This window comes from Schistocerca cancellata, chromosome 6, assembly GCF_023864275.1.
Source record: "Schistocerca cancellata isolate TAMUIC-IGC-003103 chromosome 6, iqSchCanc2.1, whole genome shotgun sequence".
NCBI lineage: Eukaryota > Metazoa > Arthropoda > Insecta > Orthoptera > Acrididae > Schistocerca > Schistocerca cancellata.
The window spans coordinates 612,901,154-612,918,206 of NC_064631.1; the positions used below are offsets into that span (position 1 = coordinate 612,901,154).

Sequence of the window (17,053 nt, forward strand, 5' to 3'; positions counted from 1 at the left end):
TAGCCCAGCTTCATGGAGACGGTTGCGAATGGTCCTCGCCGATACCCCAGGAGCAACAGTGTCCCTAATTTGCTGGGAAGTGGCGGTGCGGTCCCCTACGGCACTGCGTAGGATCCTACGGTCTTGGCGTGCATCCGTGCGTCGCTGCGGTCCGGTCCCAGGTCGACGGGCACGTGCACCTTCCGCCGACCACTGGCGACAACATCGATGTACTGTGGAGACCTCACGCCCCACGTGTTGAGCAATTCGGCGGTACGTCCACCCGGCCTCCCGCATGCCCACTATACGCCCTCGCTCCAAGTCCGTCAACTGCACATACGGTTCACGTCCACGCTGTCGCGGCATGCTACCAGTGTTAAAGACTTCGATGGAGCTCCGTATGCCGCGGCAAACTGGCTGACACTGACGGCGGCGGTGCACAAATGCTGCGCAGCTAGCGCCATTCGACGGCCAACACCGCGGTTCCTGGTGTGTCCGCTGTGCCGTGCGTGTGATCATTGCTTGTACAGCCCTCTCGCAGTGTCCGGAGCAAGTATGGTGGGTCTGACACACCGGTGTCAATGTGTTCTTTTTTCCATTTCCAGGAGTGTATTTTGTGTGGAGGAAATGACGATCTGATGCTTAACTGAAAATACGATAATTTAAATTTACTATATATTTTAAACAAATATAGTTACAGAGTTGATATTTACAACATTTGTCATTTTAATGATGCGCTTTTATATGAAACTTCGATCGTTAAGATCGACCAGAGCGTTCAGATTTTAGCATTCAGGTCTTTGTTACAAAATGGTTCAAATGGCTCTGAGCACTATGCGACTTAACTTCTGAGGTCATCAGTCCCCTACAACTTAGAACTAATTAAACCTAACTAACCTAAGGACATCACACACATCCATGCCCGAGGCAGGATTCGAACCTGCGACCCTAGCGGTCACACGGTTCCAGACTGAAGCGCCTAGAACCGCACGGCCACAGGTCTTTGTTACAAAACTTGTTAATTTCGCTTTAACAGTAAATCCTAAACTATTATAGATATTATCAATATTGAAGTTTTATTGGGATCACCATGAAAATTCAAGACAGATGGTAGATTAAAATTACTGTGGCTTCATTCCCTGAATTACTACAGAATTAAATAGTTTTCATAAAAGTTTCCCTTTATGGCCGATGTTAGGTCCGCCATATTTAACACTGCTACGCCTCCCTGGGCACAAACAGCTCCTAAGGGGTTTCCCTGCGATGTAGCTTCTTATCAGTCTCCCTCGCACACTACAGCGCTTAGGCCTGATTAGCCTGGGCTGATTCTGCACAATAGAAGCCTGTGAATTTCCCCATGTCGTGGCGAATCTGCGCTCTTTGTGGCATACGGTCCTGGACGACAGGATTCGTTTCACAATTCCTGGAAGGCTGTCTCTTTCGCCCGTATACTTAAGTGACAGCGAAATGCTCGTTAACTCACAAGTGACAGGCTAAACTAGTAATGTTCTACACAACTGGCCATCAAAATTGCTACACCAAGAAGAAATGCAGATGATAAACGGGTATTCATTGGACAAATATATTATACTAGAACTCACATGTGATTACATTTTCATGCAATTTGGGTGCATAGATCCTGAGGAATCAGTACCCAGAACAACCACCTCTGGCCGTAATAACGGCCTTGAGACGCCTGGGCATTGAGTCAAACAGAGTTTGGGTGGCGTGTACAGGTACAGCTGTCCATGCAGCTTCAATACGATACCACAGTTCATCAAGAGTAGTGACTGGCGTACTGTGACGACCCAGTTGCTCGGCCACCATTGACCAGACGTTTTCAGTTGGTGAGAGATCTGGAGAATGTGCTGGCCAGGGCAGCAGTCGAACATTTTCTGTATCCAGAAAGGCTCGTACAGGACCTGCAACATGCGGTCGTGCATTATCCCGCTGAAATATAGGGTTTCGCAGGGATCGAATGAAGGGTAGAGACACGGGTCGTAACACATCTGAAACGTCCACTGTTCAAAGTGTCGTCAATGCGAACAAGAGGTGACCGAGACGTGTAACCAGTGGCACCCCATACCATCACGCCGGGTGATACGCCAGTATGGCGACGACGATTACACGCTTCCAATGTGCGTTCATCTTGATGTCGCCAAACACGGATGCGATCATGATGATGCTGTAAACAGAACCTGGATTCATCCGAAAAAATGACGTTTTGCCATTCGTGCACCCAGGTTCGTCGTTGAGTACACCATCGCAGGCGCTCGTGTCTGTGATGCAGCGTCAAGGGTAACCGCAGCCACGGTCTCCGAGCTGATAGTCCGTGCTGCTGCAAACGTCGTCGAACTGTTCGTGCAGAATGTTGTCGCCTTGCAAACGTCCCCATCTGTTGTCTCAGGGATCGAGACGTGGCTGCACGATCTGTTACAGCCATGCGGATAAGATGCCTGCCATCTCGACTACTAGTGATACGAGGCCGTTGGGATCCAGCACGGCGTTCCGTATTACCCTCCTGAACCCACCGATTCCATATTCTGCTAACAGTCATTGAATCTCGACCAACGCGAACAGCAATGTCGCGATACGATAAACCGCAATCGCGATAGGCTACAATCCGACCTTTATCAAAGTCGGAAACGTGATGGTACGCATTTCTCCTTCTTACACGAGGCATCACAACAACGTTTCACCAGGAAACGCCGGTCAACTGCTGTTTGTGTGTGAGAAATCGGTTGGAAAATTTCCTCATGTCAGCACGTTGTAGGTGTCGCCACCGGCGCCAATCTTGTTTGAATGGTCTGAAAAGCTAATCATTTGCATATCACAGCATCTTCTTCGTGTCGGTTAAATTTCGCGTCTGTAGCACGCCATCTTCGTGGTGTAGCAATTTTAATGGCCAGTAGTGTAGTTGCTAACACTCTGACCGCACGGAGCGATCTGGGCGTAATAGGTTGTGGGACGGAATTCTGAGGGTTCCTGTTAGAGTGGCGTGATGCGGATGTTATTGATTTCACTACACATTTGGTAAAAAAAGATAAGTATTGCAGTAAACACAATAGTTCTCTATCCAAAAACCAAATGAATGGCGAAAATCCGCTGTTCAGTTGGTGAATCCTATCATCTTAAGAATTTAATAGTGTCCAGTGTGGAATGTATTATTTGCTTATCAGGTACGACTGAGTGTCGTTGTAATTATGATAGTCACGTGAAATATCTCCCCTCCTTAGTTTCAAGGTGTATGGTCCCCTATAACTGCTTTATTTAATCTGTTCTCAGTTCTATAAATGTGATCGTTTTTGATTTACCTTCAATAGTCCGACGACCGACAACCAGAAAAGAGAGAGAGAGAGAGAGAGAGAGAGGGAGGGAGGGAGGGAGGGAGAAGGAGAGAGAGGAGAGAAGCGGCCAACGTAACTGACACTCCGAGTGGGATCTGCAAACCACAACACAAGATTGCTGTCCAAAATGAGATTGACTAAAGTAATGACAATACTATGTGGTATCTTCATGCTTACAGTACACAGATTTCTTGTGTTATTTATGAGCGTCGCTAATTTGCCGGCGTTGAGAGTAATCTACGCTATCTGATCAAAAGTATACGGACATATACATATAAATAGACATTAATATGGAACATGTCCACCCTTCACATTTATGACGTTGTGAACTCTTCTGGGGACACCCTCTGTGAGGTATATGAATGTCTGTGGAGGAATGGCAGCCCATTCTTCCTCAAGAGCCGAAAGCAGAGATGGTATGTTGGATGCTGCAGAGTGGATCGAAGTCTACATACTAAATTGTCTCAAAGATGTTCCACTGGGTTCAGGTCGTGACTCTAGGCAGGTCAGTCCATGTTATTATCCACAAATCATCGCTTCACAGATGCTGCTTTATGAAAGGGTGCACTGTCATGCTCATACAGTCATCTTCTCCGAATTGTTCCTCTAATGTACGAGTTACCCATTACTCGTATCCTTCCGCTTTTACCGTGTTTCTATGCGCAATAAGGCGACCACACTACAACTACGAAAACACCCCCATAACTTAACACCACCTCGTCGGCACTGTTGGCACCACACACGATGGCAGGTAACGTTCTGCTGGCGTTCGTCAAAACTAAACCCTGCCATCGGTTTGCCGCAGGGTACAGAATGAATCGTCATCTCAAATCATTGGATTCCAGTCATCCACTGATCGGTGTTTGCTCTTTGCACCGCTTAAAGTGGAGCTCAGCTTGGATCACAAAAGTGTGTGGCTTATGAGGAGCTGCTCGAGCGAGGTGGAGCTGCGGTTAGCACACTGGACTCGCATTTGGGGGAACGGCGGTTCAGGCCTGCGTCTCGCCATCCAGGTTCAGGTTTTCCGTGATTTCCCTAAATTGCTCCAGGTAAACGCCAGGATATTTCCTTTGGAAGGGCATGGCCGATTTCCTTCCCCGTCCTTGACTCAATGCGGGTTTCTGCTCTGTCTCTAGCGACCTCGATGTCGATGCGAAGTTCTACATCTACATCTACATTAGATTAGATTAGTATATCTAAAAACAAAGATGATGTAACTTACCAAACGAAAGCGCTGGCAGGTTGATAGACACACAAACAAACACAAACATACACACAAAATTCAAGCTTTCGCAACCAACGGTTGCTTCATCAGGAAATTGAGAAGGAGAGGGAAAGACGAAAGGATGTGGGTTTTAAGGGAGAGGGTAAGGAGTCATTCCAATCCCGGGAGCGGAAAGACTTACCTTAGGGGGAAAAAAGGACAGGTATACACTTGCACACACACACATATCCATCCGCACATACACAGACACAAGCAGATTAGATTAGATTAGATTAGATTAATACTAGTTCCATGGATCATGAATACGATATTTCGTAATGATGTGGAACGAGTCAAATTTTCCAGTACATGACATAATTACGTTAATTTAACAACATAATTAAGTTAATATAACAACTTTTTTATTTTTGTTTTTTTTTTTAAATTTTTTTATGATTTTTTTGTTTTTTTTCTTTTTTTCTTAATTTATATCTAAAAATTCCTCTATGGAGTAGAAGGAGTTGTCATTCAGAAATTCTTTTAATTTCTTCTTAAATACTTGTTGGTTATCTGTCAGACTTTTGATGCTATTTGGTAAGTGACCAAATACTTTAGTGGCAGTATAATTCGCCCCTTTCTGTGCCAAAGTTAGATTTAATCTTGAATAGTGAAGATCATCCTTTCTCCTAGTATTGTAGTTATGCACACTGCTATTACTTTTGAATTGGGTTTGGTTGTTAATAACAAATTTCATAAGAGAGTATATATACTGAGAAGCTACTGTGAACATCCCTAGATCCTTAAGTAAATGTCTGCAGGATGATCTTGGGTGGACGCCAGCTATTATTCTGATTACACGCTTTTGTGCAATAAATACTTTATTCCTCAGCGATGAATTACCACAAAATATGATGCCATATGCAAGCAATGAGTGAAAATAGGCGTAGTAAGCTAATTTACTAAGATGTTTATCATCAAAATTTGCAATGACCCTTACTGCATAAGTAGCTGAACTCAAACGTCTCAGCAGATCATCAATGTGTTTCTTCCAATTTAATCTCTCATCAATGGACACACCTAAAAATTTTGAATATTCTACTTTAGTTATATGCTTCTGATTAAGGTCTATATTTATTAATGGCGTCATATCACTTACTGTACGGAACTGTATGTACTGTGTCTTTTCAAAATTCAGTGGGAGTCCGTTTACAAGGAACCACTTAGTAATTTTCTGAAAGACATTATTGACAATTTCATCACTTAATTCTTGTTTGTCAGGTGTGATTACTATACTAATATCTACATGGATACTGTGCAAATCACATTTAAGTGCCTGGCAGAGGGTTCATCGAACCACCTTCACAATTCTCCATTATTCCAATCTCGTATAGCGCGCGGAAAGAATGAACACCTGTATCTTTCCATGCGAGCTCTGATTTTCCTTATTTTATCGTGGCGATCGTTCCTCCCCATGTAGGTCGGTGTCAACAAAATGTTTTCGAATTCGGAGGAGAAAGCTGGTGATTGGAATTTCGTGAGAAGATTTCGTCGCAACGAAAAAGCCTTTCTTTTAACGATTTCCAGCCCAAATTCTGTATCATTTCTGTGACACTCTCTCCATATTTCACGATAATACACAAGTTGCTGCCTTTCTTTGAACTTTTTCGATGTACTCCGTCAGTCCTATCTGGTAAGGATCGCACACCCTGCAGCAGTATTCTAAAAGAGGACGGGCAAGCGTAGTGTAGGCAGTCAGCTTAGTAGGTCTGTTACATTTTCTAAGTGTTCTGCCAATAAAACGCAGTCTTTGGTTAGCCTTCCTCACAACATTTTCTATGTGTTCCCTCCAATTTAAGTTGTTCGTAATTGTAATACCTAGGTATTTAGTTGAATTTACGGCTTTTAGATTAGGCTGATTTATCGTGTAACCGAAGTTTAACGAGTTCCTTTTAGCACTCATGTGGATGACCTCACACTTTTCGTTATTCAGGGTCAACTGCCACTTTTCGCGCCAATCAGATATCTTTTCTAAATTGTTTGCTGTTTCTTTTGATCTTCTGGTGACTTTATTAGTCGATAAACGATAGCGTCATCTGCAAGCAACCGAAGACGGCTGCTCAGATTGTCTCCCTAATCGTTTGTATAGATGAGGAACAGCAAAGGGCCTATAACACTACCTTGGGGAACGCCAGAAATCACATCTGTTTTACTCGATGGCTTTCCGTCAATTACTACGAACTGTGACCTATCTGACAGGAAATCACAAATCCACTGACATAACTGAGACGATATTCCATTAGCACGCAATTTCAATACGAGCCGCTTGTGTGGTACAGTGTCAAAAGCCTCCCGGAAATCCAGAAATACGGAATCGATCTGAAATCCCTTCTCAATAGCACTGAACACTTCATGTGAATAAAGAGCTAGTTGTGTTTTACAAGAACGATATTTTCTAAACCCATGTTGACTGTGTGTCAATAGACCGTTTCCTTCGAGGTAATTCATTATGTTCGAACACAATATATGTTCTAAAATCCTGCTACATGTCGACGTTAACGATATGGGCCTGTAATTTAGTGGATTACTCATACTACCTTTTTTGAATATTGGTATGACCTGTGCAACTTTCCAGTCTTTGGGTACGGATCTTTCGTCGAGCGAACGGTTGTATATGATTGTTAAGTATGGAGGTAATGCATCAGCATACTCCGAAAGGAACCTATTTGACATACAATCTGGACCAGATGACATCTTTCTTCCTCGCTTCCTTCAGCCTTGCACCCCTTTATTTTGAACTACCTTCGTAGAGTTATTGTGACAACTGGATTGCTGATAGCACTCTGGAAGTCACCAATGGTTCCTTCCACCTGTTTTTGCAATTTTTTACAACCACCGTCCGTATTGCTCATCAGTCCCTGTCCGTTAGTACACGAGGTCTGTGTGGTTTTGGTTTAGCTGTGGTGGTTTGCTTCACTTTTCCACTTCACCGTCACTCCACCAAACAGTCGATGTGGACAGCTTTAGAATGGTTGTAATGTCCCTGATGGCTGTGGTGGTTTGCTTCACGTTTCCACTTCACCGTCACTCCACCAAACAGTCGACGTGGACAGCTTCAGAATGGTTGAAATGTCCCTGATGGCTGTGGTGGTTTGCTTCACGTTTCCACTTCACCGTCACTCCACCAAACAGTCGACGTGGACAGCTTCAGAATGGTTGAAATGTCCCTGATAGCTGTGGTTGTTTGCGTCACGTTTCCACTTCACCGTCACTTCACAAAACAGTTGACGTGGACAGCTTTAGAATGGTTGAAATGTCCGTGATAGGTGAGGTGGTTTGCTTCACGTTTCCGCTTCACCGTCACTCCACCATACAGTCGACGTGGACAGCTTTAGAATGGTTGAAATGTCCCTGACAGCTGTGGTGGTTTGCTTCACGTTTCCACTTCACCGTCACTCCACCAAACAGTCGATGTGGACAGCTGTATAACGGTTGAAATGTCCCTAATGGCTTTGTCGCTGAGGTGACCTGCAGTGAGTAGTCCACATCCGAAGTCACAGAGCTTTCGTGACTGATCGATTCTGCTGTTACAGCTTCTCTACCGACAACACTATACTCTCCGGCTCGACTTTTACTGACGGGTACGCATTTTGCAACATCTAGTGGTCAATTACACGTTACAGGCTGGTTAGAGGTCTCCAGATACTTTTGTTCAGAATACATCTGCCATAATATGCTGAATGTTCAAATGTGTGTGAATTCCTAAGGGACCAAACTACTGAGGTCATCGGTCCCTAGACTTACACTCTGCTTAAACTAACGTATGCTAAGAACAAGACACACACCTATGTCCGATGGAGGACTCGAACTTCCGGCGGGAGGGGCCATGCAATCCGTGACATGGTTCACCTACAACGAACTGCCGAACAACCCGAAATATCCAGAATGAGATTTTCACTCTGCAGCGGAGTGTGCGCTGATATGAAACTTCCTGGCAGATTAAAACTGTGTGCTGGACCGAGACTCGAACTCGGGACATTTGCCTTTCGCGGGCAAATGCTCTACCAACTGATCAACCAAAGCACGACTCTCGACCCGTACTCACAACTTTATTTCCGCCAGTACCGCGTCTCCTACCTTCCAAACTACACAGAAGCTCACCAGCATACTTTGCAAAACTACCACTCCTGGAAGAAAGGATATTGTGGAGATATGGCTTTGCCACAGCCTGGGGGGCAAAGGTCCCGAGTTCGAGTCTCGGTCCAGCACACAGTTTTAATCTGCCAGGAAGTTTCAACCTGAAATATATTTATTTGCCTAGAATGGTGGAACCTAAATGCATTCCAACTACTATCACCGGCGCCACTGTCCTAGCATGTGGTATAAAAAAATAAAGTGGCTGTAAATACACACAATCTGTGTATGAGCCCGCTGTGGCTCCGAAGCTGCCTACTGGAAACATGGATGTGTTTCAGAAACGCATTAGAAAGTCACTGGTCCCAGTACCGTGCAAAGCATCCTATGTACATTGTTCTTCTTTAGCTCTAAATATTTTTTTGAATGATATTGAACAACTTAGACCCTGGACACTGTAATACACAGAGCACTGCTTTCGTGTTTGCAGACAGTGGGGTCTGGCGTGGATGGTGGTGGCTCTGGTGGCGGTCGTAGCTTTCATCTGCGTCACGTGCATCACAGTCTGCTACATCTGCTGTGGACGACGAGGTAAGTCAACAGCCTGAGGGGCTACGTCAGCTAAAAGCAACACCAACAGCAGCAGCTTCCCCTGCGGACTACACTCAAACACAATCATGAACAACTGACTCAGACATACCACCATTTACACGAATACTCACCGATTTTATAAGTTCGAGGGTTGGAACTTAAATAGTGGCAACTGTTTATTGACAATGGGTATAAAAGAGTTACATGTTTGCATCTCTTACTGTGCTTCAAAGTAGTCACCAGCGTTCTGCAGAACCTGTTGCCAGCCATGTGGAAGGCGTAGTATTCCGGTAGCAGAGCCTGTTCTGTTGATGGTACGAATGGAGCGGTCTACTGCCTGTCGAAAATCTGGAACAGTTATGAAGCGAATGCCACGAAGTGGTTCCTTCATTTTCGGAATCAAATCAAAGTCACAAGGACTTAAGTCCGGGGAGTATGGTGGATGGTACAGTACTTCAGATTAGATTAGATTAGATTAATTATTCATTCCATAGACCCATAAAAGAGGGAATCCTCCTGGGTGTGGAACATGTCAGATAAACACATTACAAAAATGTAATTAGAAAAACTTGAGTTTCATTAATTTTAAAGATCCTCAGTCAATAAACAGTAAAATTATGTACATGAATTATATTTAAACTTCTAATATTTACAGGTTTAATACTTACATCTGCTTTCATTAAATCCATCATTCAGACCTTTGCTAGTTTCTTGGCTATTACAACCAAGTATTGTCAAAAATTATAGTAAATTATTCATTTCAGTGATCCTCAGTTAGAACAGTCAGATTATGTACAAGATTTAAAATTAAACTTCCACTATTTACAGACTTAAGACATACATCTGCTTTCCATACATCTATCATTCACAACAGTAGGTTGGCTGTTAAAACCAAGTATTGTCAAAAATTAAAGTATAATATATTTTCATTAAAATGGTCTACTGCACTTGTTGAGAAACTCATGGATGGAATAGGAGTTGGCCACCAAAAATTCTTTTAAATTATGTTTAAATTGTGCCTTTTCTGAAACTCAACTCTTTATGTTTCCTGGTAACTTCTTGAGAATATGCGTTGCTGAATACTGGACTCCTTTTTGGACAAGAGTAACTGATTTTAAATATTTATGTATATTGTTCTTATTCCTAGTATTGATACTGTGTACTAAGCAGTTAGTTGGAAAAAGAGATGTATTATTTACAACAAACTTCATTAAGAAATAAATATGCTGAGAAGCTGTGGTTAATATGCCCAATTCTTTGAATAGGTTTCGACATAATGTTCTTGGATTTACACTACTCATTACTCTTATTATACACTTCTGTACTTCTAAAAAAATTTCCTGTTTGTGGAGTTACCCCAAAATATGATACCATATGACATAATGGAGTGACAATAAGCAAAATACGCCAGATTTTTTAAAATATTTATATCTCCTATGTCTGGCATCACTAGCAATGCAAACACAGACTTGTTTAGGCGCTTTAGCAGTTCGTTAGTATATTGCTCCCAACTGAACTTATTATCAAGTTGTAATCCCAAAAAGTTTACACTCTCAACTTCTCCTGTTTCCATGTCATCATATTTTATACACACACCAGAAGGAAATTTCTTGGAAGTTCTGAACTGCATATAGTGGGTCTTTTCAAAGTTTAATGACAGTGAATTGGCTATGAACCACTTATTAATGTCAGTAAAAATTTGATTAGCTGCCCTTTCTAAATTTATATTTGATTTACTATTTATTGCAATGTTTGTATCATCTGCAAATAAGACAAACTTGGCATCTGGTAATGTAACAGATGACAGGTCATTAATAAACACAAGAAACAGTAGTGGACCTAGTATGGAACCTTGGTGAACACCACATGTAATTTCTTCCCAGTCAGATGATGTCTGATTGCCTACTGCTGAAGTGTTACGTAATGACACCCTTTGTTTTCTATTAGTAAGATATGACTGAAACCACTTTGCAGCACTACCAGTGACGCCATAATATTTTAAGTTACTTAAAAGAATGCTGTGATTCACACAGTCAAAAGCCTTTGACAGGTCACAGAATATGCCAGTTGCCTCTAATTTGTTGTCCAGTGAATTAAGGACATTTTCGCTGTAGGTGTAAATAGCTTTCTCAGTATCAGAACCCTTAAGGAACCCAAACTGTGACTTTGACAGTATGTTGTTTTCACTAACGCTTGAACATAACCTTTTCAAAGATTTTTGAAAAAGCTGGCAACAGTGAGATCGGTCGGTAATTTGACAGCATTTCTTTGTCCCCTTTCTTGTGGAGAGGTATAACTTCAGCATATTTAAGCCAGTCCGGGAATGTTCCTGTGACAAATTGATTACACAAAAGAATGGCTCTGAGCACTATGGGACTTAACATCTATGGTCATCAGTCCCCTAGAACTTTGAACTGCTTAAACCTAACTAACCTAAGGACAGCACACAACACCCAGTCATCACGAGGCAGAGAAAATCCCTGACCCCGCCGGGAATCGAACCCGGGAACCCAGGCGCGGGAAGCGAGAACGCTACCGCACGACAAATTGATTGCACAAATAACTTAAGATATGACTAAGCTCACATGAAGACTCTTTTATTAACTTTGTTGATATGTATTCATAACCACTAGAATGCTTTGATTTCAAGGACTTTATGATGGGTTCTATTTCTTTGGGTGAAGTAAGTGTCAATTCCATTTTACTGAGATTGCTTGTGAGCACTGGTCTCAGCTATTCCATTGCATTATTTACTGAAACTGACAACCCAATGCTATCAGTAACAGAGACAAAATACTTGTTTAAATGGTTTGCAACACAACATGCGTTTGTTACCAGGGTTTCATTTATTTTTGGAGCTATTTGTTCCTCCTCATTTCTGGTCCTACCTGTCTCTGACTTAACTATATCCGATCGACCGAACAGAGAAGCCTCAGCTTGAGCTGGATGCACCACGCATTGTCGTGCAAAATGATGGATGGGTTGAGCAGAAAGTGTCGCAGAACTGCTCGCAAGTGATGCTCCAAAAACGAACAGTAATACAGTGCATTGACGGTCTGCCGTGGAGGAATGTAATGCGTTAGGGTAACACCATCACACTCGTACACGAGAACCACCATAACCTTCACGATACTGGGGCTCTGACGCACTTTCGACTCTCGCGGCGGCCCATAATGCCTTGCGAAAGAAGCGGCGACACTTTCTGCGCAACCCACCCATTATTTTGCACGACAATACGCGGGCACATAAGTGCAAGCTGTGGCTGCTCTGTTCGGTCGATGGGACTGGGAAGTACTGTACCTTCCACCATACGCCCCGGACTTAAGTCCATGCGATTTTGATTTGATTCCGAAGACGAAGGAACCACTTCGTGGCATTCGCTTCAGAACTGCTCCAGAGATTCGACAGGTAGTAGACCTCCCCATTCTCACCATTAACAGAACAAGCTCTGCTAACGGTATACTACGCCTTCCACATCGCTGGCAACGGGTTCTGCACAACGCTCGTGACTACTTTGAAGGACAGTAACAGGTGCAAACACGTAACCCTTTTATATCAGTTGTGAATAAATAGTTGCTACTATTTAAGTTCCAACCCTCGTATTAAATGAGAAACAAGCACTGGTTGGTATCTTCTGTAACCTATCGAAATAATTCGACTGTGAGGATCATCCTGAGGTCTTGTGGAACTAATGGTACAGCCAACTAAAGGGTAATATCATATCTAATCAAAAGAATGTAAGAAGTTGCACTCTGACTGAGGAGAAGTCACGGTTCCACAAGGATCAGTCTTACATCCACTATTGTTTTATGTATGTTGACGACCTTCCATGGCCGGCCGCGGTGGCCGAGCGGTTCTAGGCGCTCAGTCAGGAACCGCGCGACTGCTACGGTCGCAGGTTCGAATCCTACCTCGGGCATTGATGTGTGTGATGTCCTTAGGTTAGTTAGGTTTAAGTAGTTCTAAGTTCTAGGGGACTGATGACCTCAGCAGTTGAGTCCCATAGTGCTCAGAGCCATTTGAACCATTTGACCTTCCATGTAATATAAAACGAGCAGAATTAGTTTCTTCGCAGATGACACGAGTACTGTAACCAATCCAAAAGTAACTACAGCAACAGGAGAAATAACTGGTCTTTTAGAAGCATTTCCTTCACACCATCGTTCCGCCCAAACATATTAGCTGCACCATCAAATCGATGGATGCGTAGAATCTTCATTTCTAATGTGAATCTTAGAAAAATATCTTTAATGGCAGTACCCAGCTTCTGTGCGCCGCAGTCCCGCCGACTGTATAAAACCAGAAAAAGGTCTTTTATTTCGAGTGTCTCATGATTGACGCGACACGTAAGGGGCAATCAGAATGTTTCCATTCGAAGGCTCTACAATTCAGGATCTGTATGCCAATCGAGCAAAATCGCCAAGAGCACTGAGGCAATCATCCCGCCGACGAACCAGGCTGAAGAGGTCCGTTTGGTAAAAGAACGTGACCAGCCGCTTGCGTGCTTGTTGCATATCCTCGTCCGACATTGATCGTCGAGCCATCAAGGCATTTTTTAAGGGACCGAAGGCGTGAGAATTGCGTGGAAGGAGAGATTAGGACTATGGGGTGATTGCTCGAGAGTCTCCCACTCTAGTTGGCGTAATTTCTGCTTTATGACATCTGCGATGAGGGAACGTACGTTATCATGAAGCAGAACGGAACTCGGTGCACCAATTCACAAGGGTGCTTTTCGACAGACATGCTGTCCCAAACACATTCTTCATCCTCCAACGGATGTCTACAGGTGTTTGCCCTTCGGCAGCCAAGATAGAAATAACAGCACGTCGGTCCTGTTTGGACAGATTTGACAATAACGGTTCCACAGTTCACGTTTCTGCATTCATCGCATGCATGCCCGAAAGACGTTCAAAGGTGAGGTCATCAGTCCCCTAGACTCAGAACTGCTTAAACCTAAGTAACCTAAGGACATCACACACATCCATGCCCGAGGCAGGACTCGAACCTGCGACCGTAGCAGCAGCGCGGTTCCCTGACTGAAGCGTCTAGAGCCGCTCTGCCACAACGGCCGGCCCGAAAGACATGAATGCTGCACTGATCCCTTTTCTACAAGCTGATGCATAAACACTGATGAACCAAAACATTATGACCACCTGCTCAATTGGTTGTATGTCCGTCTTTGGAACGAAATACACTACTGGCCATTAAAATTGCTACACCAAGAAGAAATGCAGATGATAAACGGGCATTCATTGGACAAATATATTATACCAAAACTGACATTTGATTACATTTTCACGTAATTTGGGTGCATAGATCCTGAGTAATCAGTACCAAGAACAACCATCTCTGGCTGTAATAACGGCCTTGATACGCCTGGGCATTCAGTCAAACAGAGCTTGGATGGCGTGTACAGGTACAGCTGCCCATGCAGCTTCAACACGATACCACAGTTCATCAAGAGTAGTGACTGGCGTTTTGTGACGAGCCTGTTGCTCGGCCACCATTGACCAGACGTTTTCAATTGGTGAGAGATCTGGAGAATGTGCTGGCTAGGGCAGCAGTTGAACATTTTCTGTATCCAGAAAGGCCCGTACAGGACCTGCACCATGTGGTCGCGCATTATCCTGCTGAAATGTAGGGTTTCGCTGAGATCGAATGAAGGGTAGAGCCACGGGTCGTAACACATCTGAAATGTAACGTCCACTGTTCAAAGAGCCGTCAATGCGAACAAGAGGTGACCGAGACGTGTAACCAATGGCACTCCATACCATCATGCCGGGTGATACGCCACTATGGCGATGACGAATGCACGCTTCCAATGTGCGTTCACCGCGATGTAGCCAAACACGGATGCGACCATCATGATGCTGTAAACAGAACCTGGATTCATCCGAAAAAATGACGTTTTCTCATTCGTGCACCCAGGTTCGTCGTTGAGTACACTATCGCAGGCGCTCCTGTCTGTGATGCAGCGTCAAGTTAACCGCAGCCATGGTCTCCGAGCTAATAGTCCATGAAGCTGGAAACGTCGTCGAACTGTTCGTGCAGATGGTTGTTGTCTTGCAAACGTCCCCATCTGTTGACTCAGGGATCGAGACGTGGCTGCACAATCCGTTACAGCCATGCGGATAAGATGCCTGTCATCTCGACTGCTAGTAATACGAGGCCGTTGGAATCCTGCACGGCGTTCCGTATTACCCTCCTGACCCCACCGATTCCATATTCTGCTAACAGTCATTGGATCTCGACCAACGCGAGCAGCAATGTCGCGATACGATAAACCGCAATCGCGATAGGCTACAATCCGACCTTTATCAAAATTGGAAACGTGATGGTACGCGTTTCTCCTCCTTACACGAGGCATCACAACGTTTCACCAGGCAACGCCGGTCAACTGCTGTTTGTGTATGAGAAATCGGTTGGAAACTTTCCTCATGTCAGCACGTTGTAGGTGTCGCCACCGGCGCCAACCTTGTGTGAATGGTCTGAAAAGCTAATCATTTGCATATCACAGCATCTTCTTCCTGTCGATTAAATTTCGCGTCTGTAGCACGTCATCTTCGTGGTGTGGCAGTTTTAATGGCCAGTAGTGTACATCGCTGATTGTGCGTGTCAGGCATCTGACTGTTTGTCAGTACGTTTGTAGAGATAAGTGGCATTATATATCTACGCACAGATCTCGTAATTCGCGTAAATAACGGGCCGCTGGTCTCTGCACGCGGTTATGGGACCCGGTAGCGACCCAGATGGGTTCCATAGGATTTACACCAAACTGAGTTCACTGTAATTTTCCTCAGACCACTATAGCACGATTCTGGCTCCGAGACACGGACAGGTATACTGCTGAAAGATAACTTCGCCGTCGGGGTAGACATCAAGCATGAAGGGATGCAGGTGGCATGGTGTCTTCGATTACTACCACAGATCCCATGCAAGCGCAGGAGAATGTCTCCCATGGCATAATACTACTCCAACCAGCCTGTGTCCGTGGTGTGCTGCTCGGCTCGAGCCCTCGTTCACTTCGATGATGGCGTTTGTGGAGACAACCATCGACCTAGTGCAGCAAAAATGTGATGCACCTGGAAAGCCGACACGTTTCCATTGATAGACCGTCAAGTACTGTCCCATGCCCAGTGCAATCGTAATTGACGATGTTGTTGGGTCAACATGTGAACACGGAAGGGTGGTCTACTGTGGAGTTCCACGTTCAACAATATACGATGAACAGTCTGCTCCGAAACACTTGTGCGTGCACCAGCATTGTGTTCTTTCGACAGAGAAGCCACAGATCACCATGTATCCTACTCTACAGAGCAGACATGCCTCCGATCCCGATGTTCTGTAAAGAGTCATGAACGTCCAGCCATTTAGCGCCTAGTGGTAGCTTCTCTGTCCTACTTCTTTCCGCAGATGCTCACGACAATAGCACGTGAGTAATCGACCAGCTTCGCCGTTTTCGAGACACTTATTTACAGGTTCTGCGTAATAATAATCTGTCCTTTGTCAAAGTCGCTTATTTCAATGGATTTCTCCATTTGCAGCCCATGTCTGGTCTAGGGTGATATCCTGTCCATGTACTTTTGTTACCGCGTCACGGGTGCGCAACGCCACCAGGTGGCATCCAATGTGGCTGTGGGCAGTGATAATAATTAATCAACCCGCATCGGAATCAGGCTATGCTTCTTACGCGCTGCAGCAACGCCGTCTAAGGGAAACTTTTTGATCACCCTTCATAAAACAGGAGTCATCTGCTCCTTGTGAGGAACTTCCGTCGTTGACTCTGCCGTTATTGTGGAAA

General features: G+C 44.3%; 1 protein-coding gene across 1 annotated transcript in view; it reads left to right on the forward strand.

Annotated features, from left to right (window-relative positions):
* The window catches only part of LOC126191406 (uncharacterized), an 84,730-nt gene that overhangs the window by 41,414 nt on the left and 26,263 nt on the right, over positions 1-17,053 (forward strand). Inside the window, exon 3 of the mRNA XM_049932273.1 lies at positions 9,152-9,252. Coding sequence (XP_049788230.1) covers positions 9,152-9,252 — 101 coding nt within the window. The remainder of the gene's footprint in view (positions 1-9,151; positions 9,253-17,053) is intronic.